This window comes from Elgaria multicarinata, chromosome 9 (genome assembly GCF_023053635.1).
Source record: "Elgaria multicarinata webbii isolate HBS135686 ecotype San Diego chromosome 9, rElgMul1.1.pri, whole genome shotgun sequence".
NCBI lineage: Eukaryota > Metazoa > Chordata > Lepidosauria > Squamata > Anguidae > Elgaria > Elgaria multicarinata.
Window position 1 is genome coordinate 27,349,961 of NC_086179.1, and position 25,491 is coordinate 27,375,451.

At 42.9% G+C, this 25,491-nt stretch overlaps 1 protein-coding gene across 1 annotated transcript; it reads right to left on the minus strand.

Annotated features, from left to right (window-relative positions):
- Positions 1-1,507: 1,507 nt before the first annotated feature.
- On the minus strand, positions 1,508-24,296 carry LOC134403295 (protein mono-ADP-ribosyltransferase PARP12-like). The gene is made up of 12 exons (XM_063133361.1): positions 23,821-24,296; positions 21,529-21,664; positions 17,169-17,433; positions 15,158-15,259; positions 12,320-12,443; positions 9,619-9,796; positions 8,163-8,283; positions 6,725-6,821; positions 5,404-5,485; positions 3,275-3,405; positions 2,458-2,609; positions 1,508-1,913 (listed from the first exon to the last, which is right to left on the minus strand). Exons 1-12 carry the CDS (start codon positions 24,147-24,149, stop codon positions 1,654-1,656), a joined length of 1,977 nt encoding a protein of 658 aa, XP_062989431.1. The 5' UTR covers positions 24,150-24,296; the 3' UTR covers positions 1,508-1,653.
- Positions 24,297-25,491: the final 1,195 nt, after the last annotated feature.

Consider the following 25,491-nt stretch of genomic DNA (forward strand, 5'->3'; position numbering starts at 1 on the left):
GACATTATAGAAAATTACAGAAAATCCCCCAACAACCAGGATAGAACAAAAACTAGGGGGTCATCTAAACCAAGCAGGATATTCCACTATGAAAGTGGTATATAAAAGGCAGGAGCCACACTACTGCTTTATAGCAGTATTGAAGTGCACTGACAACGGTTGGGGCTCATGACATATACTATATAACGCTATATCTTGCTTGGTGCAGAGGTGTCATGGGCCCCAACAGTTGTCAGTGCACCTCAGTACCACTATAAAGCAGTAGTGAAGATTGTGCAGTGCACTTCAATACTGCTATAAAGGAGTAGTGTGGCTGCTGCCTTTTATATACCACTTTCATACCGCTTTCATAGTGGAATATCCTGCTTGGTGTAGATGAGCCCCAGGACAAAAAATGGGGAAATCTTGACAGTTGGTCACCCTACATTATCTAGTGCACCCAAAACTGCCCTGCTTTTGTAACTAGAGCACATGTAAACAATGACGAGAGTTTTAAAACTTTTCAACAAGGGCTTTATTTTCCAAATCCAAAAGTTTAAAATGCAGATTGTTTATGGGGACGGCCAAAGACAAATTTGAGGACCACATCATAAAGAAAAAAAATCTGGTGAGCACAGCTCAATTGTGCCAGGAAAAGAAGGAATGAAAGCTCCCAAAATAATATAAAAAGCACACGTTCTAGAAGCATCACAAGAGAAAGTCTGTCTGGTGAAGGAAAGTACGTTGCTCTCGAAGAACAGCCCTCCCCCAACCTAGCACCATCCAGATGTGTTGGATGGAAATTACAGAAGTTGCGGTCCAACACATCTGGAAAATATTAATTTGGGGACGCCTGCTCTAGAGCCCTAAAATTACTACTGATCCAGTTGTACCAGGTTTGTCACTCTTAGGAATGCAGAACAATTGTTGGTCACAGATACATGCCTCACATTGAGCTTCAAGGTTTGCATGGGGCGGGGGGCAGGTTGAACTGTAGTGTCCTCCCACCATGGTTTAAATTGCACTTGTGGCCTATGTGCCTGAGGTTAATAGGAAGAGAAAGCAACCTCTGGAACAAGAGTTCGTCAAAACCATGGAAGTGACTAGTCCAACATGAGAGAATTTTAATCCTGAAATATTACAATCTACTTCAGTAAAGCAGAGCTCTTTAGAAAAGCATGCTAGAGATTATTAAAAGGAGTGCTCACTCATGTAAACTCTTGGCTAGCCTTGCAGCGACAGAAGAACACGTTCTCCAATTCATGCTGCATACAGTACTTTTTTTTAAAAAAGGCTATATATTAAGACTGTTAGTTAACTAACAAAACTTAGTCGATCAATCAACTGTATGCTCATATGATTAATTGATTAAACCTACTTATGAATGAGACAACAGCTCTGAAGAAAATCCTCTTTGCTTTTAGATGATATGTAGGAATAGCACAACAGATTCATTCAAGCAATGCCTCTTCTAAGAAGGCACTTTCCACCCATAGATTATGTTCTTACATTTAAACATTTTTTTAAAAAAAAAATGTTGACCAATTAATTGGGTTATCCCAAAGTTTTAAAAAATCGTTTGGTGAAGCACAGAAGCCGTATTATAAAGACTCTTAATTTAGTCTTCTGGAAGGTAGCCTACATGGCAGAGAGATAAACAATGGTAGGTTCCACCTAATTCCTGTATTTTATCAGGTATTCAGGGTAAATCTGGTGCTTCTCAAAAATGACGAAGATGGACGGATTGTGGAGGCTGTTCACGCAACTATTATAGAAAACGGTGTTCTGGCTATCTTTGGCAGGAGGACGGAGATAGGAAGAGACACCGTTGGTAAACTCTCCCACCAAGACTTTGGCCAAAAACATGATCTTGAGGTCAGAATCGCTTCTGCTGTAGTTATCAGAGTATGAAGCATCTCTTGCAAAGTAACTTCCTGGAGAGGGGGAGGGAAAGGGAATGAAGAGACATAAAGACAGAAAGTAAGGTTGCCTCCTGTAACTCAATTTAGTATAGTAGACTCAAGATCAGCAGGGCATCGAATTGATGTTCCTAGAAAATCACACACACACACAATGAGGTTCCAGGCAGTTTGTAGGAGCACAAGAGATCCTGCTAAAAACAGACAATGAATTTTATTCGACTGTTAGCAAATCTTATGTTAAACCGTTTACTGTAGGGCTGAAGGGTGGAATTTTCTTACTTGTCTCAAGCCAACTATCAAGCCACATCGCTTAACACCCACTGCGCTCTAAGGCTGCAACCCGCAGTCTAATGCACACTTCGTTGTAGGTCACATCCTTCCTTGCAAGCAGCCACTTTGCTACCCTGAAATTCTGAATGATCTATTTGGACTTCCAAGATAACGTCTAGACCAAATGAATGGTACTGATGCAAAGGAAGTGTGTCATCTTCAGGCAGTGGTTCATCCTGTTAAACTATTGCACGTAAGGAAAAGTACAAATAACGGAATAAACTACCTTTGCCGTAGGCTGTACCATGTACACCGCAGATCCTCCAGTCAAAGTTCTGCTGGCAGATAGCATCAACGTGGTTTTGGCTTGTCCCGTGAAATAACGGCCTTTCATCGACATCCTTTCCCTCATTGGCTTTCTTCATTTGTTCCTTCTGCCTATAACAAAGGCATGCCCTCATGCATTATTTGGATTAAGCAAAATGTATTTTGCTTAAGCAATCATCGAAAAAAGAACCCTATTCTATTTTGATGTGACTTTGGAGAAAAGAAAAGAAAATCAGTTGCCACAATCGACGGATGCAGAAATATATAGTGGCCATCAATGGGAGACCTACTAATTTCTACGATAATTAGACACTAGTCCCACAAATGAGAAGTGATCATTCAGAGCAGATAACAAAACTAATTGCAAAGATGGGAATCTCCCCATACACATCTGGAGGAAATGAATGGCATAATTTGCTACTTTCACTTTTGCGTCTTGGAACCAACTACTTGAAAAAGAAACAAAACTAAAACTTCACACACATCTGGAACTCTACCTGAGAAAAAAGCTCATCACGGAAACACTTTTAAATGAATTAACGAAATTTCTCCTAACTATTTTTGTTTGTTCATTATTTTGTGCATGTATTATTCTTAAAATGTAACATTTTTTAAAAAATGGAATTCAACAGGACCTGCACGATTGTTTAATCAAACACTCAGGAATGTTTTCAGAAGGCCAAAGATCTCTGCTGAGCGGCAGGACATCTGGGCTGCACACTAATTCATATTTAAGAGAAACCAATTACGCACGAGAGCAATAGTTTTGCACGTACCACTGATAGACTTCCCAGAGAGCCAAATTCTGGATCCTCTGGATCACCATAATTGTTGCTTTGGGCATCGTGCGCTGAAAGCTAACCTGGACTTTCCTGTACTCATTGGAAGCTGGGAGAAGGGTGATCAACTGCAAAAACAAAAATGCATTAAAATGCATCACAGAAACGGCAACGAATAATCAGTGCAACAAATATGTCGTTTATAATAATGTTAAAACATTCTGGCCAGGTGGTCGCTAGGTATCCACTGGAGGCCATGGAAAGTCCACACGCACTGAAGCCACCTCGGTCAAGGAGCAACTCTCAACCCTGTGCCTTGGTCAGGGCAGCTTTGGCCGCACCAACCCTTCCCCCACAGTTCCTTCCAATTCTTCTCCTTGCCTCCAAGGGCCCCCGGTAGCCTCCATGGGGAGAAGCATGGGGAGGCCCCTGCTCTGCAGGCTTGAAGGGGAACCTCCACAGGTCCTCCATGTCCCCATCCCTGGTCTAAGTGTACCTGGAAATGTTGGTGACAGGGCATAGATGGAAGAGGTCATTCAGATTATACACCTACAGCCAACGTGGAAAGGACCATTTAGATGTGACAACTATGAATCCCATGAGAAGTCACAGCTCACAAGCATCATGGAGAAAAGGAAAAGTGCCACAATTTCACATGAGCCCACATTGCCGTCACTTAAACATCTTGGACCCAGGATAACCAAGAGGACGCCAGTGCTCGCATGAACTTCCTTCTTCGCTTACGACAGCCTTGCCCAAACTGGTGTCTTGCCGCTGCATTGAGACTACTACCCCATCATCCCCAGTCAGCACACCCAGTCTATCTGGGGAATACGGGAATTATAGTCTCAACACAGCTGCTTGGGAAAGCCTGGCTTAGGTCATTGGATGGGGCACTGCTTTGAGTTCCCCATATTTCGGAGGCTAAGATCAATGGTGGCTGGTGGCTCTGATGTCAGTGGGGTGGTAAATCTGCTCTGGGTTTCAGTCAGAACTCTAAAGGGGCTGTCCAAGGTGCTCACACTTTAGAGTTCTGACTGAAACCCAGAGCAGATTCACTGCCCCACTGATATCGAAGCCACCAGCCTCCACTGGCAGAACTGGAAACAAGAGGCAGACTCTTTTCCCCACTGCCCCTTCTCTGTGGAGAGCCCTAGCTAACGAAACCCACCACGCTTATCTTTCTCCTGGCTTTTTGGAGACTGGCAAAACATTCCTGTTCTTTGAAGTGCTAAACTAATTGCCATTACTGGATTATCTGTCCACCTTTACAGGTTTTGCAATTGATTGGTGATTTTTATTGGGTGGTTTGGAGTTTTTAAATTGTATTACTTTATACAAGCTACGCTGGATGGAGAGGAAGGGCAGAAATGAAGGAAATAAACAATGAAAATAAATGCACCTCCCATCAACTCACCATGCCAGAAAAAAATATTCTGTGTCTAAAATAAAATATTCAAATTGAACTGAATATTTTTTTAAAAAACTGAATAATTGTAGAATGCAGAATCTTTGTCTGGCACAGAAAGAATGTCAATATTTGCACCCAACAGTTCAAACTGAATTTCACCTTGGCAGCATCCAAACATCAGCCTCTTAGAGCAGGGGTCCCCAACTGTTTTGGGTTGGTGGATGCATTTGGAGGTCTGATACAGACTGTTATGGGTGCTCTTACAAAATGGCTGCCATTGGGGGGATGCCCATTCATAAAATGGTGATCACAAAACACTCACTTCCCAGGAGGCAAACAGGTGAGACTACAAACGAAGTAACCTATCCAAGATCTAAGTACAAGACAGAGGTGCAATCTGAGCTCCAAAACACAAAAACACGCTTTTGAACCCAAATAAAGATGGTGCTGGAGGGCAGTCCTCACAGTTTAAAATAATTAATTAAAAACTCTTAAGAAATAAAATAAAGATCAGGAGTGGCAGGAAGCCTGGCAGGTATCAACAGACGTTTCCATGAGTAAATTGGTGCCTGGAGACCCTGGCTGTACAGTCCCTGAACAAAAATCACACGTACACACACGGACTTCTTTATCGAAGAGAGCTGCCATTCTGGGGAGTGTGACATTCTAGTGACAACTTGATCACACACACACACACAACTTCAGAGCATCCTACCGCATGTCCCAGTTCTGGTAACTGTGACTGGTCCCAGTGCGCTGGAATGTGCGAAGCGCCTCCCTTCGACTGCTCGGCCCCACTTGGCGATTCGGAGAGATGAGATAATAATCATCACCACTTACATATATTTTTTAAAAAGTGTTCAGCAGTTGATTATCAGGCACAGCGAAAAAAACCCGCTAAGATAAGCAGGCATCACGAGACTTGTTCACCCAATCAGCTTTCGTTATATGCTAATGGCCCTGTTCAGACACCACACTAAGGCATGGTTAGGCTGCTAACCCCTTTGCAGCGACTGCTTAGTAAGCATGTTTAAACCATGGTTACATAGCCACCATGGTTAGGAATGATTCCCACAACACGCTAAGTCATGGTTCAAACAACACACTAAGCCATAACATCTATCTTAACTTCAAAATGCTTAGCATGTCATTTGAACAGGATCTAAGGATGCAAGTATCCTGCCAAGTCTCTTCCCTCTTAAAGTCTATAGGATTCATAAAAACACATGAATTACTTAATTTTTTTACATTTATATTCCACTTATCCTCCCAGGAGTTCAAGGCGCCAGGCATGGTCCTACCCTGCTGTTTTATTGTCAAGAGACAGCAACGGCCCAAGGTTATCCAGTGAGTTTCATGGCTGAATAGGGAGTTAGTATAAGTATATGCATCTTAAGGAAGCTTGAGCACCTAAGAGCACTAGACCAAAGGCCTCCCTAGTCCACAGCATCCTGCTTCCCACATGAAGAGGACGAGGAGAAAGAGGCAGGCCAAATGCAAACTAAATCACATTATTACAATCAAAGTCTGCAACCAGCTAAGAGCACTACCTAGAACTCTAGGCGCACCGATATATTTATTTATATTCATTAATTTATTTTACTTAAATTTATTTAATAAATACATTTTGTATTTTATTTGTATTTATTTATTTTATAAATATTGTGTTTTGTATTTTAGTAATATTTATTTATTTGTAAATATTTGTTAATACTCCTCAAAGGTGGCAAAAATGGTCTTTATAAGCTGTGGCAGCTATAACCAAGATGTATCGTATTAGAGCTGCTTGCAAGACAAAAGTAAGACTACAGGAGACTAATAACATTCACCCCACATGGAATTTCCTTATATGTAAAGCTTCAATCCCTGTGTACTTTGTCCTCTATTATGAAACTCATTTCTTTTATAGCCACAGCGCACAGATCAGAGAGATACTGGGCAATGTGCACAGTACCTATTAAAAACTATCTCCTTGCCTTAGACCCTTTTCAGGTTACAAACCACCAACATTCTCCATACACACATCCATCACCAACCTAGTCTTCTTCTTCTCTACTTCTTTTGGAGACACATACTTAGGTCGCCTACGAATGCTTCGTTCTGTCCCGTACTGCAAGTTTTTCTGTTTCATGGCTGAAAAAGACCAACATCCAGAAAAAATCAATTTATATTTGGTTTGTTCCATTCAAAAACTCTTTTGCTGACAAAACCATCAAAGCTGGCAGGTATATACTCTTTCTAAAGAACACTGGGTGCAATTTATACCTTGAAACTTTTAGAGAGATCGTATCCTTCCTGCGAAATCTGCTCAAGTCCTATCTCTAGGAAAATCCACCCCTGGTTGATTTTACTTGTGAAGATGGGGTCAGTTCAAAAGCAGAGATGAACCTAATTAATAAAGGGCAAAGTGGGCACAGAAAGAAGGGTTGTGTATCTGCTTCTGATCTCAAAAGAAGATCTGAGTTCATTCCTATATCTATATCAAACAAATCATCTAAATATCCAGAAGAGACAGTCTCATAAATAGTCCAAGGTAAACTCTTCCCGTTGTGCACTTTTTGCATGTAGAAGGTTCCACCACCTAGTTGAAAAGGATCCGGGTAGCATGGCTGGGGAAGACTAAGAGCCAGTGTGGTGTAGTGGCTAAGGTGTTGGACTGGGAGTCAGGAGATCTGGGCTTAGTCCCCACTCGGCCATGGAAAACCACTGGGTGACTTTGGGCCAGTCACAGACTCTCAGCCCAACCCACCTCACAGGGTTGTTGTGAGGATAAAATGGAGAGGAGGATTACGTACGCTGCCTTGGGTTCCTTGGAGGAAAAAAGGCAGGATATAAACGCAATTAACAATAATAATAATGATGATGATGATGCTTGAAGAGCTCTTGCCAGCTGCAATAATAATAACAATAATAATAATTTGTTACCCGCCTCTCCCTCTGGATTGAGGCGGGGTACAACACAAATGCAAACACTATAAAATACATATAACTAATTAAAACATTTAAAACTAATACATTATTAAAAGCAGCACATTATTAAAAAGACCAGGGATGGGGAATCTGAGGCCCACAGGCCAAATTCAGTCTTCCCACCCTGGGTTTCCCAGATGGTCATACTCCCCCTCCTTTGCCCCGCCCCCTTTCCTCTGACTGTTAATTATTTGGTGGTTATCCAGCTTTTGTGCATATCCCCGCCATACTAAAAGGTTGAAATGGTTCTCTTAAAGCATAGTTATGGGCAGTAAGAGCTTTAAGCTAAAAGATGCTGGTGTTTTGACTCTGTCCCATTCACCACTGGAATTTGGACCTCCAAGGGCTTCCTCGAAACGGAATTTCACCCTGGGGCTGAAAGTGAACTCCCATCCCTGGAGTAGGCAATAGTGGGCCAGAGGGGACAGTTTGGCTCACAATGTGAATGTTTAACAGGCGCGGTTTCAGCACTTTTCAGTTGGTTTAAGAACACAACAAGCCCACCTTTGAAATCAATCTCATACTCATGTTTCCCAGCTGAGAACTTGAGCGTTGGAGATGTTTCAGACTGGTATACCTTCTCCAAGTCAAGGCTGGACACTGTTGCAGTGGCGTGGTCGGCATCCTGCCAGCACAGAACCAAAGAAGAAGCATTTGTGCATCACTTTAAAAAGGAGCTGGATTAAATAAAAGTTTGCTTGGTGAACACTTATGGTTCATGCGAGTTGAAAGGTGTGGCCTATACTGGGATGGTAAGAAAGGAATATTCCTCTCTTCCAAGTAAATATGCACAGGATTTGGGCTGTAACAAAACTGTCCAATACTTTATAGAAACAAGGGGTATTACAGAAAACATTGTGGAAATCAGGTAATTGGAGGCCATGAAATAAGAGTACAAGGTAGTCCACACAGCCTCCATGTTTGATCCTGGTAAGATACAGGATGACATCCCTTGTATTCTAGTGTCTGTGATTACTGGCTACTAGTCCTGATGACTATGGGGGTTGGATAAATTCCTGGAGAAGGCTTATCAATGATTTATAGTCCTGATGGCTATGTGCTATTTCCAGTATCAGATGCAAGAAGCCTATATACACCAGCTGCTGAGGAACATGGGTGGGAGGGTGGTTGGCCACTGTGTGAACAGAGTGCTGGACTAGATGGACCCTTGGTCTGATCCAGCAGCGCTCTTCTTGATGTTCTTTGAGGCCAGCGGAAAGCCCACAGCAATAAATATAACACATGACATATTTCAAACACAATGACCAATGGTGGTTTAAATAGTCAGTTGGTTATTTAACCCACCATGGGTTATCATGTTGTGCAAATAACCTATGCAAATAACCAGCACTGTGCAGAGTTGGCTGTTTGAACCACCATTGGTTATCATGTTGTGTGGAGGGCACCGCTGATTATTTCCTCGGCCACCATTGGTTATTATGTCAGCCACAAATTCGCAAGGCAAGAGTGGTCAATGCGATGGCTGCTGCTCTAGTCCATCTGCCAGGATAGATTGTTCGCAGCAATGGTGGATGGGATACTAGCAGGAGGACTGAGGGGATAAGTGAGTCAACTCAGTATAAACTAATAGTCAATTCTAGGCTTATCCTAATCCACTCCATGGTTTATTATCATGTTGTGTGATATCTGATTTTATTCTGTTTCTGCTTTTTATTTGTTGTTATTGATTTTATTGTTTATTTGGCCGGGGGGGAGGGGGAAGAGCTACAACTGAAGGGCAGACGTTTACAAATAAATAAATACGTCCCACAGGTCTTATGCAGCTCCGAATAATTTTCGTGAAGACTGTGCAGGAAAATGCCCACCATGAGTCGTGCAGCCAAGTTCATTAATTAGTGGGAGAAGCATGCCAGCTTCAGGTACCTAACTATCTATAGCACTGTACAATATACGAAGGGGGCATCGCAATTTGCATTCATCTTAGTTCAGTATTACTTACTGGTATTCCATATTCATTCCACACATTACATTCGTCTTTCCAATACCAGATCCAATCGGTTGTGAGAATGTAGTGAGGGGGTTTGGTCACAGAGGATGCCGTAGAGAGGCGTCTAAGTTTGGCAGAGCCGCAAGTCATTTTGGAGAAATCGATGCCTGCACAATGTTTGTAGGAAGTGCTGCGGGACAATTGGGTTTAAAAAGGGAGAGGGGGGGTCAGGTCACTTGAGCATTTCCCAAAGCTCTAGACACATGATTCTTAATACAAATAATACTAGGATCTGCTGTTTTGTGCAGGCCAATATGAGAATCTGTTGTTCCATCCCTAACCAAAAGTGCCTTTTAGTTTAAAAGCTATTTTAGAAGAGGACTGTGCTAAAAAGTTGCTGGTGAATGTTTTCTGCATGGAAAGGGAGGCTGAAATGCTCCCCAAAGTTTACAGCACTGAAAGGAGAAAGGTTGCCCAAACTGCCAGCAGGGACAAAAGGTTACTTGGGCTGAACACCAACCTGGCCGGGTAGGGTGCCAGCATCCCTTATGTTACATCCAACTCAGCCTGAGCCAGGGGACTCTCAGAACGTACAGGACATCCCTGAGGCTTATAAAATAGGCCTTAGTGCCCTCTATTTCCAAAGCTTAGGCCTGAAACCTTAAACAGTACTCATTAACCAAGAGGAAGACTCTGGATTTAGTACTGAGGTCATTTAGAATGAAGTACATGGACAACCAGCAATAAGAGCTAGTGAGTTTACTGAGGGAGGAGAACGAAAGACACACAAGAACTACAGAAACGTTTGGAAACAATACTTCAAAGCAAACAGGACTTCCAGGCAAAAATAACACACTGGTCTAAAACTGTTGTTTTAGACCACAAGTGTTTCAAAAGGATCCAAACAGGGATATTTGGAGTCCTAAGCAAAGGCAAAGCAAAGAGGAAGACCATGGCAGCTATAACACACCCACCCCGCATGGATTATATGCTCAAGCCCCTGGCAACTCAATGCTGATCCCTGTTAGCCAATCACAGTCTGGCTAGAATAGTTTTCTCAGGCCTCTAAAGCTTGGATCACTCAACGGAATTCACAAGATACCACTAAGCATAGAGGTTTACCCACTACCTGTAGCCCAAAATGGGAGCTTACAGGCTGCTAGAACACAAAAAGAAAATAAGAGTTCTTGTCAAGCCCCATTTATTTTTTCAAACAGCCCTTCTTATTAAGAATAGTGACAGCATCATGTAGTCAATCAAATCTGATGCTGTTGAGGGCAAATAAAGCTAATTTAGAGCAAAGTGCCTTCACTCAGAAAAAGTTTCATCTGACGGCAATGACAAATCCGATTGGCTACTTGCTGACACCACTGTTTCTAGAATGAAGGTGGCAGGGTTTTTTTTTACAAAGAAATTGTGCTGAGACAGCAGTCAAAGTAGGCTACAACAATCACTCTAGAATATTAAAGGAAAATGTCAAAATGTAAGAGCCCCTTTTAAAGCTAATACTGTAAGTGGACAATAGTGCTGTCATAAAATATGAAATGAATGAATGTAATCAATGTGGCCCAAGCAAGAACCAAGTGCAATGACTCTGTATTGATCACCGTAATTCAGTGGTAAAGCAAACGCTTTGCAAAAGGACCCAGGTTCAATCCATACCACCTCCAAGAAGGGCTTGAAAAGGTTCCTTATCTGGGACTCTGGAGACTTGTTAATCAGTGTCGACTGGGCTAGCTTGCTCCAATCAGGCAGGTTCCTATGGTCCCTTCCCATTCTGAACCCTTCCATTAATGACGTGCACCCGTTTTTAAGCAAGTTTTTGGCTTAAATTAATTTCCTGACCAACATACCCTGACACTGATCTCCTGCCTTTGCAAAACCAGAAGAGGGCAGAGAGAAGATTGGAGCAGCTTTAGAAGAGAGAAATCCATCCTCCCTGAACATCCAAGTCTGAACATCTAGAGTTTTAATGGGCCTGTTCAGACAACACACTAAGCCATGGTTAGGCCACTAACCCTTTTGCAGCAAACAATTAGTGAGTGTGTTTAAACACCATCAGGGTAGCCACAGTTAACATGTTCTGCTGCTAGGTTACTGGCAGCCACCAAAGAGGACTAATCTAAAACAGCAGACTTTATTCATTAAAGGGACGATTGTGTTATACTCCCATTTGTTACTTTTCTCACTTATAGTTCAATTCAGTTTCAGTGAGGTACTATTTTGCAGTAAAAGGTCGTATCCTATGAGGACTTACAACAAGCCTTCAGTCACCACATTTGCTAGTAACATTCTATCATCTAGAGCTAGACACTTCTTTTTTTCCCCCTATCCCCAAATCAATGACTAGAACTTTAATGGATCTAAGACGATCCGGTTGGGCTTGATGGCCTTATAGGCCCCTTCCAACTCCACTATTCTATGATTCTATTAAGACCTTAGACTGCACAAAATTTGCTTGAAAGACTACATGCACATGTTAGTTCTTTGATTCTCACATAAAGACTGAGCCAACTCGGAATGTTTCCTGTCACTTTAAATCAACGCCTTGCAAGTTACCACAGTAATTAAATCAGAAAAAACAGACAAAATAAAAGAATCAAGTAGTAATCTACCTGCTAAATACCAACAGTTAAAGGAGCAAACACGAGCAAAAGATCTGCATCAGTGCAATTCAAAGTCAAATAAGAGCATTTTATTAATACATCTATACCTTTCATTAAACGGGTCACAGTAGGCTTGTTCAATTTTCTCCATATGCTTCAGATCTCTCCACAGGGGACCGTCAAAGACTTGCCATTTATATGGCAAATGAAAGTGAACTCTAATACATTTATCTGGATAAATCAAACCAAATTGCATTAGATCCCTGATCTACTAAAAATGGCTTTACAAACAAACGCTAAAGCACTGGTGCTGAATGAGATTGCCACATTTATTTATTTATTTATCTACAATATACCGCTCCTCATTCAGAACTTTGGAGCGATGGACAAAACAAAATAGAATAAAAACACATTAAAAGTACATTTTTAAAAGAAACAAAGTGCAAAATAAACTATGGCCGGTCATTAAGGGAAGGCTTCCTGGAACAACGTTTTCAGGAGGCGCTGGGAGGAATACAAAGTTGGCGCTTGTCTGACCTCCAGAGGCAGGGAATTCCATAGGAGGCCAAAGACAAGCATTACATTTCTAGGCCTATTATTCCCCTGTGGGCTTGGTTCACATATACACCTCTTGATTTTTCACTGCTGAGTTATTCAACCCGATAGCTTACAGCTGTGTGCATGAACAGATTCCATTGAAAAGTACTGTGTTGTATTGCCAAGGGGTGATATGACAGTTATGCTTGGAGTAATTATACCACAATAGCTCGTGCTCATGTGCAAAGTCGTTTCGGCAGGCGTATCCAGTGGATTTTTAGGATGTTTTAATAATGTATACTATGTTTTTAATTCAGTTTTATGTATTTTATACTTATTGTTATTCTCCGCCTCGATCCAAATGGACAGGCAAGACAGCAACCTCGCCTTCACAAAAGCAGTGTCTAAGTACAGCATGAGTTTCTAGAACTGCAATGGGGAAACTATTTTTCTGCGGAAGACAACATTCCTTTGGAGGAAATCTCATAGAGACAGCATGACCGCTGTGGGAGGGGCCAAAGACAGCAGTGCCGCTCTCTCAAGAACACCACCGCACACTGTTTCTCTTAAAAATGCCACACAAACACACCCAGCCCACTCTTTTCTTATCCTTTCCTCTCACTCTCCTGTTTTCCCTCTTCCTGCCATCCCCACCTTTGCCTCCCCACCGACTGCACAAAGATTCATCACTTTAAGCTTCCCTCTCGTCCCCTAGAAGCCCAACTGCAGAGGGTGGTGGCTAGAGTGTCCTTCAGAAAGACACTCTGGCTACTGCACTCTGTGGTCAGTCCACCAAGCTCTTTGCCTGTCACTCTCCTTGCTTTATTTCCCTGCATGTGTTGGATTTTGTGATCATGCCCCCAACGTGGTCAGATTTATATTTTTCATGTTTTTTCCATAACTTAGTTATAGACCTATGTCAAGAGGTTGTGAACTTATTGATCCCATCCATACTTCCAAAAAAATTCCACCTCCCCGACAGTTTAATTTTTATTTATTTACTTACTATATGTATATACCATCTTCTACTGAAGCACTCAATGTGGTTTAATTTAAAATAATGGATTACAATCCAAGGGACAAGATATGAAAGGAAAAGGGAACCACACAGGAAGACAAGCTGGTATCTTCAAGGTCAATCTGGCCCATTGCATGTATGAAGTTGGTCTGTATACATAGAATCCATAGCCTCTCCAGATATTTTCCAAGGAATTGACCACATAATGGATGCCTACATGAGTTAGATTTTGTACTTGGATGGTAACTTTGGACATTTTGCCCCCACATGGGGAGGTCAAAGTGCGAACTCCCCCCACGCCACATGATGGGCCAAACCAGTCCAAATTAACTTCATTTGGGGTCATATAATCATGATGGGCCTGTTCAGACAACATGCTAAGCCATGGTTAGGCCCCTAACCCTTTTGCAGCAAGTGGTTAGTAAGCATGTTTAAACCATGGTTATGTAACTGCCATGGTTAGGAATGGTTCACACAACACACTAAGTCATGGTTCACATAACACGCTAAATCATAATATTTAGCTCAAAATGCTTAACCATCACGGTTTAGCGTGTTGTCTGAACAAGGCCACTGTGGAATGGTCAAAGCAGAAAACAGTTGTTTTACCTCTACTTCTGAAGTTGCTGATGGCACCATATTCAAAATGTGGTCTTGCCAGTATCAAGAATATTAATGCTTCCCTATCTGCAGAAATTAAATCTGCCCACTTTGCAATGAATCAAATGATCAGCTCAGACATCCTGTGATCAATTTAAGTCAGCCATTCCACCAGAGGCTGCTAGAAAGTAGCAATGTTAACATTGTTGACTATGAGGGTAGCAATGGTACATTTCTCCCTTTTAAATTTGCTTTAAGAACTTTTTTTAAGAAGAAAAGCAACCAATACATACCTAATAAATGAACCAGATAGGGAAGAGCTGCAAGGTAGCTTGAAAATGAGAGAGCAAAAACTCTTTCTGTTAGGAATGGTGGGGTTATTATAATCCTCAAAAGGCATTCATGTTAGGATTTCCACTACATTTTTTGCTATTAAGAGAGACACCAGGCTCAGTCTAGAAATTCAAGGGCAGGATACAGTAAAGAGATAAATGCAGCGTATCTTCTTCAAAGTGCAGCCAGTGCAAGAAGGGGCAAGTGAAAGGAGGATACATGTAAGCCAGTTGGTTTTATATAAATGGATCGAAGCTAAACAGAACCTACAGCTTATGACACAGCTTCTTTGTGATTATGCGAACAGGTCAATCTTGTGAAGACTGGAAGTACACGAAAACGAAAGTGGGAGCAAGAGATGGTGGTATAGTTACACATGCAAGAGAGAGGAAATGCTTGATATGACTAATGAAAAGAAACCAATACAGTCCCGTCCCCCCCTGGCAAAACAACTTACCTTGAAAGCTACAACTTTTCCTAATGTGGTATAAGCAAATCACATCCGATTCTTCGCTGATGTTTGTGTTTGCTGGTACCTGACCACTGCTCTCTCTTCTTTCTGGGGAAGAAGAAAAACACACCCTGGTAAGGGAGTGTCAGACGAGGACTCATGAGACCCAGGTTCAACTCCCCACTCAGCCTAACCTACCTTACAGGGATGTTGTGAGGATAAAGTGGAGAGATGGGGAGAACTATGTACTTTCCTTGGAGGAAACGCAGGATACCAATGTAGTAAAATAAACAGTTCCTTCTGATACTCCTATTAATGTGGCCATAGTCCCATCTACATAGACTATAAGCTAGGGTGACCATATGGAGAGGAGGACAGAGCTCCTGTATCTTTAACAGTTGTCTAGAAAAGGGAATTCCAGCAGGTGTCATTTGTATGCATGCAGTACCTGGTGAAATTCCTTCTTCATCACAACAGTTAAAGCTGTAGGAGCCCTGCTCTCTTTTGTATCTGGTCAAGTGGGCAGGGCTCCTGCAGGTTTAACTGGTTGTGATGAAGAGGGAATTTCACCAGGTGTTGCATGTATACAAGTGGCAGCTGCTGAAATCCCCTTTTCTCTACAACTGTTAAAGATAAGGTGACCTGTCCTCCTCTCCATATGGTCACGTTAAGAAAACCCAGGTTCTGATTGAAGCAGAAGCATTTCTGGTGTGCACCCAGGAAATGCTGCTTTCCTGGTCTTTAAGCTGCCCTATAGAAATGAATGGCTGTGGAACCACTGGGTTTGATAGGCTAAGTCCAAGAATGTGCAATCTTACTTGGGCTTGCTAGGAGCTGGTGTGGTGTAATAGCTAAGTGTGTGGGCTGGGAAATCCTCAGTTCAAATCTTGCCACAGCCACAAAATGACCTTAAGCTAGGGTGAACAGGGCTCCTGTATTGTTATTTCAGCAGGTGTCATTTGTAAGCATGCAGCACCTGGTCAAATTCCCTCTATATCAAAACAGTTAAAGCTGCAGCAGCCCTGCCATCTTTTGTATCTGGTCATTCTACAAAAGAGGGAAGGGATCCTGCAGCTTTAACTGTTGTGATGAAGTGGGAATTTCACCAGGTGCTGCATGCATACAAATGACACCTGCTGAAATTTTCTTTTCTACACAACTGTTAAAGATACAGGAGCCCTGTCCTCCTTTCCATACGGTCACCCTACTATAAGCCTGGTGTCAAAGAAGTTCCCAGGAGATGCGATAACAACATAGTAAACAGGCAGCAACATCCCCTGACTACTAGCACTTTACTCCTTGAGCTGTCTGAAACAGATTTTAGTCCCAAGTATTCATGAAGATGGAGCAATGTAGAGAATCTAACTGTATATTCCGAGAGAGAAAAGAGGGAATGGGCTCATGGGTCTCCTGGCCAACTGAGACGGACTTGCTGCCTCATTTGAAAGGTTCTGTACCCCTATCTAAGAAAGCCATCAAGACAGCTCTTGAAACTGTCAATTGAATAGCCACAGCCATACTCCTGGAGTGTCATCACATGGGGGAAACCCATGTTTCCTTACCCTCGCTTCTCCGCCCCTGCTTTTGTCCCTCATTACTTCCTCTTTCTTTCCAAAGGGGAAACAGAAAGTAAACAAAGACCACATGGCCCATTCAGAGGCTGTTTTCATCCAGCCGCTTTTCCTGCACACAGCAGGAGACATTCCGTCGGTTTTTTTTAAAAAAAGTTGGATTAAAAGGGGTCTATTTTGTGATGGAAAAACGAGCAGAAGGAGCAGGAGGCACGCAGGAGGCGGACATAGTCGTCTAAATAACGTGCGCACATCCATAGGTGGGCAGTAGTGAGCATGTGATAAAATGCTCATCTGATGATCCTTCTCATCTCCTTTCACTGGGCGAAATCTAACAGAAAAAAAGGACACCTCCTCTGTTCCTGAAGCACACCATGGGTAGCTGCTAAAGTGCTAACCAGATGGATTGCTCCTATAATGTTTTAAAAGAGGACAACATACTCTACCTTTGGATGGTGATGTTGTGTTACTTTTGATGTCATATATGTTCCTATAGATCATGGTAATTCTACCAATCAGAGCTCGGCCCATTCCCCGCTTCTCCAGTTTCTCATAACAGTCTGGATTAAAAATGTCATGTGAGCGCCTGCAATTGCTTCCAAATCTGCATTCTCCCTGGAGGTAGTATTGGCATATGTGCAGTTTGATGCAGATCTTCTTAAAGTTACAAGACCCATAGGGTCCTTCCCCTTTATTATAATACGTACATATCTGGGAAGAGAAAGAAGAAAGATAAATAGATACTATTCCAATCTGACTCTATACAACAAAATAAATAAACAAAGATTGAGTAATGTTTGCAAGAGACATATGTTTTAAGAGCAGCATGGATCTTCAGTATCTTGGGGTAGGGGAGCTTTTCAGTGCTGGAATCCCATGAGGAATTTGGATTTCTAAAATTGTACAGGGCTCCTTTCTGTGCCTTGGGTCAGATGATATATTCAGTAGCCATGGACAACACCTGACTGTAGTCATCTGGTAAGCCAACATATTACAATCCAGTTGCCTGCAGTGTGAAACCTATGTGAGTGCACTTACATCTGCATCATTTGGTCACAAATATGAGCCCAACGAGGAAAAAAAAGCTTCACATTCCCCCCCGTGTGGTCATGCACAGTCTAATATCATTTTCATTCCAATTACTTTGACTAAACAGGAAACACCCAAACGCAGCAGAAGTTCAGTTACAGAAGACTAGGCACTAAAACAAAACAAAATTATTTATAAAAATTATAAACCTAAATACCTTGAGGAAACAACCCTATGGTCCCTGACAAGCGTTCCAGAGAATATAGTATTGTTCCAAGACCTCTTCCAAGGTTGGAGAATGCGCTTCGACATTGGAAGGAGGAGACAGAGACCAGACCCCCTACCCTACCCCTCGCAGGCGGTGTGAAGAGGACCCTGCAGGTTGCCCTCTGAGGTCTGTAAAACGACCTCAGTGAGGGAGAAAAAGGGGGTATTCCAGTGGGCGGAAAGGGGAGGGGAGACCGGAGAGGCCAGGATATGAGTTATCCCAAGCCTCTTTTCAGCCACTTTCCCTCCATTATTATTATTATTATTATTTATTTATTTATATAGCACCATTAATGTACATAGTGCTGTACAGAGTAAAACAATAAATAGCACGACCCTGCCGCATAGGCTTACATTCTAATAATGTAATTATTACTCCATCTCCATAGAACCCTCGCTAAATGGGCTGAAAATCCCATCTACCAAAATCTGCATGGCAGGAGGAAGAGGCAGTGAAGATCACCTCCACCATTTCTCCCACACCGCATTGGGTGATTGGACACCCCTGATTTCGGGGCTTCCAATCACCAAGGTCTATTAAAATGTAATAGATTTTAAAACACCAATCTAAGAACACGGTTGAACCGGCACGTCTAATATCATCTGAAGAGGATCCACGGAATGATTCTCTCCCCACCCACCCCAGTAATTCTGAGCAAGTGTTACACAGCTATGCCACAGCTCTTTACCTTAAATCCCAATATTCCTCCTGCAATCCCAATATTCCTCTTATTTTCCCACTACAGGTGCCATCCTATGGCCACTAGACACTGTCTACACAGCCATAGGATTGTTCGGTTCCTAGAAACCACGCTGCCTGCCCCTTGGTAGCCGCGTGTTTTGCAACGGTCTCCGTGCAGAGAGAGAGAAGAGGGAGCAGTCCTGGGGGAGGAGAGGCGACCACGGAAGATGCTTTATGTAACTTCCCATGCACTGTGCAGACTCCCCACTCCTGCTCATGACTAGACCAGCAAATTCACCTCTGTGCTCCAGCCGCCCTGCATTGGACAGTCGCTGATGACTATCTGGCTGCGGGAATGCTGGAATTTATAGGGCTTTTCTTCTGTCTAAACATGCATAGGATTGCACCCTAAGGGAGCAATCAGAGTCCAGAGAATATTTCTATAGGACGTTTCTGATTTCTGGATCTAAGGACAGAGACAGCGCCCTGAGCCAGAAGTCCAAGCTCCCCTCCTCCGCCGCACCAGCAAACACGAATTCAGCAAGGAGCAAAAAGGGACAGGGTTCTGTGGGCAAGGAGAGAAGGACACCCAGGTGGCCGACTTAAGAAGAATTCTCCAGCTGCTCAAGCCTCTTTCCCAACCTCTCTGCAGAGCCCCAGCTAGACCAGCAAAATTCCCCATCCAATGCAGGGCAAGAGGGCCGCAAAGGTAACAGTTGCCTCTGCACTCCCCACACCCTGCACAGGATGCCCTTTAGCATCCGGGTTCGGAGGCTGACAAACATCCTTGCAGGTTTGCAGCCAGAGTTTCTGAAATGGATTGGCTGGCTGGGGAACGTTGGGAACTGTAGGGATTTATCTGTCTAAACATGCATAGGATTGGCAGCAACCTCCTAATTCGGAGATTGCCGACTATCCAATGCCGGGCGGGAGCACAGCTAAGGAGATTTTTGCCTCCAAGCTCCAGCTGCCCTGCATTTCTGCTAGACAGGAGATTTCGCCTATCTAGCAATAGAGCCTTGGAGGAGGAGGGAAGGAGGCTGGAACGACCATAGGATGTCATATTGCAGCCGCCCCAGTCTCCTCCCCCCTTTTCTCCATCTCTGTCCCATTTTCCAAGCAGAGAGGTAGCTGGCAGCTCTCTCTATGCCGACTACGAGGGGGAAGTGAGCACAGTTTCCGGGCTCCGAGGTTGGAGCTCTGTCTCTGACCTTGGAGTCAGGAAACTGAACTATCCTATGGCCTCTCGACATTGTCTTGGGGGCATAGGGTTGATCCTGCCATTGTTTGCTTAGTAACAGCTAAATCGCCTGTAGCATGTAAGCATGACCTCTGAGTGATCAGGGAGGAAGGCTTTACCAAACATGCTTCCCCTTCCTTCCCCTTTCAGGCCAAAAATGATGAACAGAGGTATGTCAACTAATAACTTCCTCATTTGCAGTAACACATGAACAATAATTGTTATAACTTTTCAAGAACAGAAGATATGCAGAAACACATCTGGTTATTAAGACCTACAAGAGGCCTTATTGTTTTAAGACTTTGTGCATTGCCTTGATGGCTAAAGTGATCTATAAATGTTAATAAATAAATAAATAAATTCTTGGAATGTTTTTGGTGGATGTGTAACTGACCTTTTCTTTACCTCTGTACCAGGCACAAAGCACATTCACTGAACCAAGCAAAAGGCACATTCCAATCTTTCAGGTATAAACACAATGAGTTGGAGCCAGACTCCCAATAATCCATGGGTCTTAAATTAGTACTGAATGACAGCCCCCATTGATATCAATGGTTATACTCTGACTGTCTGAATCCAACCCAACATGTTTTTGTTCATTCATAATAATGGTGATGGTTGACTCCAGTTCTTTTCTATGCTCAAACTTACAATAAACTACTAGGCTAACACATTGCAGGGACAATATTAGAAACTTTAGCAGAGATAAGGAGTGATAATTTTTCCAGAACGAATGTTTCCATTGCATTATTTTTTCTGCAGAAAATTTTCCATGTCATAAGCTCATTCGTAACAATGAATAGATGCCAATTGCAAATACCATATTAGACACACATGGCAGTTTCAAAGGTAGCTTGTAGTGATCCCAAATTAATTAATTAATTAATTAATCCAAAATCCACAACTGGGTAATCCAGAATCCAGTTGGGCAATTCTTTTTCTAGGACCAACCAAAATTCCACAAAAATGTGTGGAAGCTTTCACATTCTCCAGGACTCTTCATCAAACCAAGTGGAACAAAAAGCTGTGGATGGTGTAAGAAACAGACAATGCCCATAATTTGGCTTTTCTAAACTGTAATCTAAACGGCAGACCTCATGGCCACAATACCTGGCCAACACTGCTATCTTTCAGGCGCCAGGTCAAGACTTTTCTCTTCTCCCAGGCATTTAACAGCATTTAACAATGCTAAGTTTGTTTTCTAACAGACCCCAGAACTGTTGTTTTTAAACGGATACTGTTGTTTTTATGTTTCTGATGTTTTTTAAATTTTGTTTTTTTAATGTTTACTGTTTTTAACTTTTGTAAACCGCCCAGAGAGCTTCGGCTATGTAATAAATAAATAAATAAATAAATAATTTGGACTTTTCCAATGCAAAATTTCCGAATTCAAATTTTTCAGGAAAATGCACATCATTAAACTGTAGTTTAAAATAAATAGAAGTGCAAGTTGAATTTCTCACATCTCTAACCAAGTTCTTTGGCTATAGCTGATGTGCTCAAGGGACCGTATTGCATGGAGTTACATTCACCAGTTTTCATGAGATCCATTTAAAACAAAGCATCAATCAAGTGTGATGGTCCTCACCTCAGGCAGGAGTGAAGGATCATTCTGAAGCAGCAGTTGACGTAACTCATCAGAGTTTAAGCTTTCCAGTCCATGCTCTCTTAGGACTGAGAGGTTGTGAGGTGAATGAAGGTCATGGATGAACTTGCATTGTTTTCTGAAAGTTTTGAAAACATTAAATGTCTTTGTAATTGTATTTTGTTTTTGTTCTCAAATATAAATTAGTAGTTAGCTCCTCATAGGTAAAAATGATTCTATGCAAATTTATTGTAAATTTTACTTTGTTTAATAGAGCTTACTTCCAGATAACTGTCTATCAGAACGCAGCCTCAGCAAATGACCTGGTTCACACCTAACAACAACCCCAGGGTTGAGTATGGGTTGTTGATGAGTATGGGTTGTCGATGAACTGTGGATTGTTGTCAAGTGTGTATATTGTTTTTAAGTGTTTTTATCCTATGTAAAACGCCCAGAGATCCTCGGCTATGGGGTGGTATACAAATGTAATAAATAATAATAATAACAACAACAACAACAACAACCACGCACTATGGTTTACCTATGGGTTCTTTGCCTCGGTTGTTGATGTTAAACTATAGTTAAACCATAGTGCAGGGTTTGCATGTAACAGCAATCCACAATTCAACAACCCACAATTGAAGGATAATCAATACTCAACCCATATTCTGGGTTATTGTTACGTGTGAACCAGGCCAGCATCTTTCAACAAATTTTTGGACAATAAAGGTAACAGTGCACACATTGCAAGCAACCCACAGTTTATTAATCACAGGATATTTTGAACAAGTGGGAGTGAGTGAGCATGCTGGCTCCCACCTGCTTCCACAGCCCCGATGCACTAAAAACCCAGGGACCCTGGGTTTCAAGTCTAGGCTGCTCACATCCAACAACCCATTTTCTGGGTTCACATGTCACCCAGCATCCCTGGGTTGTTTAGTGTAGTGGTTGGCCCATATGTGCTCTATGTTCATGAAAAGCCCAATTTCTCAAGTTCCATCATAATGAGCTTCCTTCTTTCAGTTTTTAAAAAAATGACTGGAAAAAGGAAAATGCAGGATTAGGACAAGACAGATGACTGGACAATGAAGGGAGGCAGCCATAAATGCATAGTTATGTCGTAAGATTCCCAAGAGTAGGGCCTAATAAAACAGAACTGGGCACAAAGAAGGTAGCAATTGTATTAGCAACCATCAACATTCAGTCAACCCAACCAGAGGGTTGGGATGACTGAATACATCAGCAGAGTTATCATTTCCTTTCTATGTTAATAGGTTGTGTGCAAATACAATATATTGTAAACCAATGAAGACAAGAATCACAAGATTTCATTTCCATCACAAACACACACATCTTTAAATGCAAACTGGAAAAGGATATTTAGGGCACAAAAACTATGAAGGAACAAAAACTAGATATAACAGAAACAAGCTAAAGCTTGCATTGGAAAACCTTCCACAACAAACAAGAGCAGATACAAATTTATTTTGAAAAGTTTTGTTGAGACCATTAGATTGCTTTGTAGGCTGGCAACAAAACCTCTTTCCAAGTTTTTTTTTTTGGTAAAAATAGATTGAGCTCTACAAAATTTCACAATTTAACCACATTGCAAATACTGGCAAAATACAATGAAGATAAGAGTGTTTTGTTTTTATTTATTTTTTAAAGACGTCAATGATGATCAGACACTTCATCTATATACACACACACTTAAAACTAAGAATCCGTACTTTAAACGTACATTCCCTTTCTAGCCCGGCCCTCCACTTAAGACACAAAGAAAGGGATATGATCAACTCCCAATGTGCAGTCGTCCCGTCACGATTCCCGGTTAGTGAACCCGGAATAGGAATATCTTCTCCACAAAACATAAACCCCACCCCTTCGGTACTTTTGCAGCCCGATCCTTGCCGCTCCAAGCGAATTCAATGGGGAAGTAATTTCCCAAGTCATCACCGAGGAGGAAATCGGAACCGAACAGGGCACGATCCCTGGCATACTTACACAGAAAGTCTCCCCTCCCCGCCCCGCCCCGCCCCGTTCAATGGGGTTTAGGCAAGTACGTATAAACCCTCAACCCACCTACTGGGGGGTAAATCCTATTGAACTCCCGGGATGGCCAGATCACGTTTGGCTGGGAGAAGGGAAGGATTAAAGCAGCCTCCGCCAACCTGGCGCCCTCCAGGTATCTTGGGACTGCCAACAGGCCTGCTGGAGGCGATGGGGGTTGCAGTCCAAGCCGTCTGGAAGGCGCCCGGTTGCGGCCCCTTTTCCGGGCTGAAGGGGCGGACTCACCGCGTGCCCTCATGGCGGCACTCGCCGTACACGAAGAAGCGGCAGAGATGCAGCTGCCGGCACGAGCCCTCGCACTTTCCCTTGCCGTGCTCCGGGCACAGCCGCGCCCCGGTGGCGGCCACCACGACCCGGTGCTCTCCGCTCCCGGCCTCCTCCTCTCGGGTCGCCAAGGCGAACATCCCCGCGTCCTGCAATATCGAGGCCAGCAGCTCCGATGTGTCCTGCAGGGCTAGTTGCCGGCAGAGTTTTTTCTTAGCCAGGCAGCCGCCCGACGCGCACAGCTTCTTGTGGGCTCGGCGGGCCAGGAGCTCGGCGGCGTGGCCGTCCATCTTGGCTTCGGGGCTCTTGGTGCAAACGCCGGCCGACCCTGTCCGCCAGGAAGCCCTCTCCTCACGTCCCGCCTCGCTGGAGCCCCAAAAGAAGACCACTCCTTCCCCACTCCCAATTCCTGCCTTTCCAGACACCGCCACCCGGCGCCTCGCTCGGGGCTTCTTTCTCTGCCGCTTGTTCTCTCCGCTAAAGGAGAAACGAAACTGAAAACAAGAACTGCCCTGACAACAGAGCAGACGGCACCGCCCGACTGATTAGTTAGGTGTCTGTGGCTGTAATCCAGCATAATTTGATTATTTATTACATTTATGTCCCCCATTTTTCTCCTTAAGGAACTCAAGGCGGCATTCATAATCCTCTCCCATTTTATTCTAATAACAACAACCCTGTGAAGTAGGTTAGGCTGAGAGTCTGTGACTGGCCCAAAGTCACCCAATGAGCTGCATAGTCGGGTGGGGACTAGAACCCAGATCTCCTGACTCCCAGTCTAACACTCTAGCCCCTACACCACACTGGCATACGCCGCTACACCATACCTAGGAAAAGTAAGCCCCATTGATTTCAATGTGACTTATTTGTAGGTAAACTTGCACCAGGCAGATTTGCAACCTCAGTAGTGAGCTGGAAGCCATCTTAAATAGTTTGATTTCACTGTCATGGTTCTCATGATCACTGCAACCCGCCATGGGTGGTGGCGCATGCTAGTGGCTACTGTGAATATTCACAGTGACCACCTGTTGCAGTTTATCATTATGTGCAAAGAGGTTGTTGCCGTGGTTGACAAATCCTCCACAACCCATGGGCTGTTTTTGGGTTGTGAGTGGATTTTTGTCCACCCACCTATAGCTTTTATCACTGAGAAATCAAAATGCTGGCTTCCAACCCACTACTGGCAGTAGCCATTTAAATTTACCCATAATTCCCCAAGTGATGCTATCTTAGGGACATTGTGGGAAATTAAAGTAGTGACAACCCAGCCCAGGACAGATTTCAGCAGTGGACTCTGCAGCTGCCCAAGGATGCTGTGTGCTGACCTCAGAAATCCTGTAGCCTGGTTTGGTTTCACTAGTAGAGTTGACTTTTCAAAATGAACAAAAATGTAGATGTTTATTAAGGGGAATTATTTACGAAAGGGAATAAAGTGTCATTCTTCAAATAATAGGCTGAGATTACTTAAAGGTTCTTAAATGTGTTTGGTTACTATTCCTAATACATAAGTCTTCTCCAGCTAAAATAAAAGCTCTCAATAACTTTTTCTTTGAACTAGATTTGAAGGAAATTGCACCCCAATTCCTCATAAACAGGAACAGATGCTGTACACCAATTTCCCTCTGTCTAGGA

Bases quoted from the DNA above. Each gene is read 5' to 3' on its own strand.
- LOC134403295 (XM_063133361.1), bottom strand. From the start codon at position 24,149: ATGGACGGCCACGCCGCCGAGCTCCTGGCCCGCCGAGCCCACAAGAAG. The intron at 17,434-21,528 runs GTGAGGACCATC...TTCTCTTCCCAG, and splicing joins ATCCTTCACTCCTGCCTGAG to ATATGTACGTATTATAATAA. The intron at 12,444-15,157 runs GTAAGTTGTTTT...TGATTTATCCAG, and splicing joins GAAAAGTTGTAGCTTTCAAG to ATAAATGTATTAGAGTTCAC.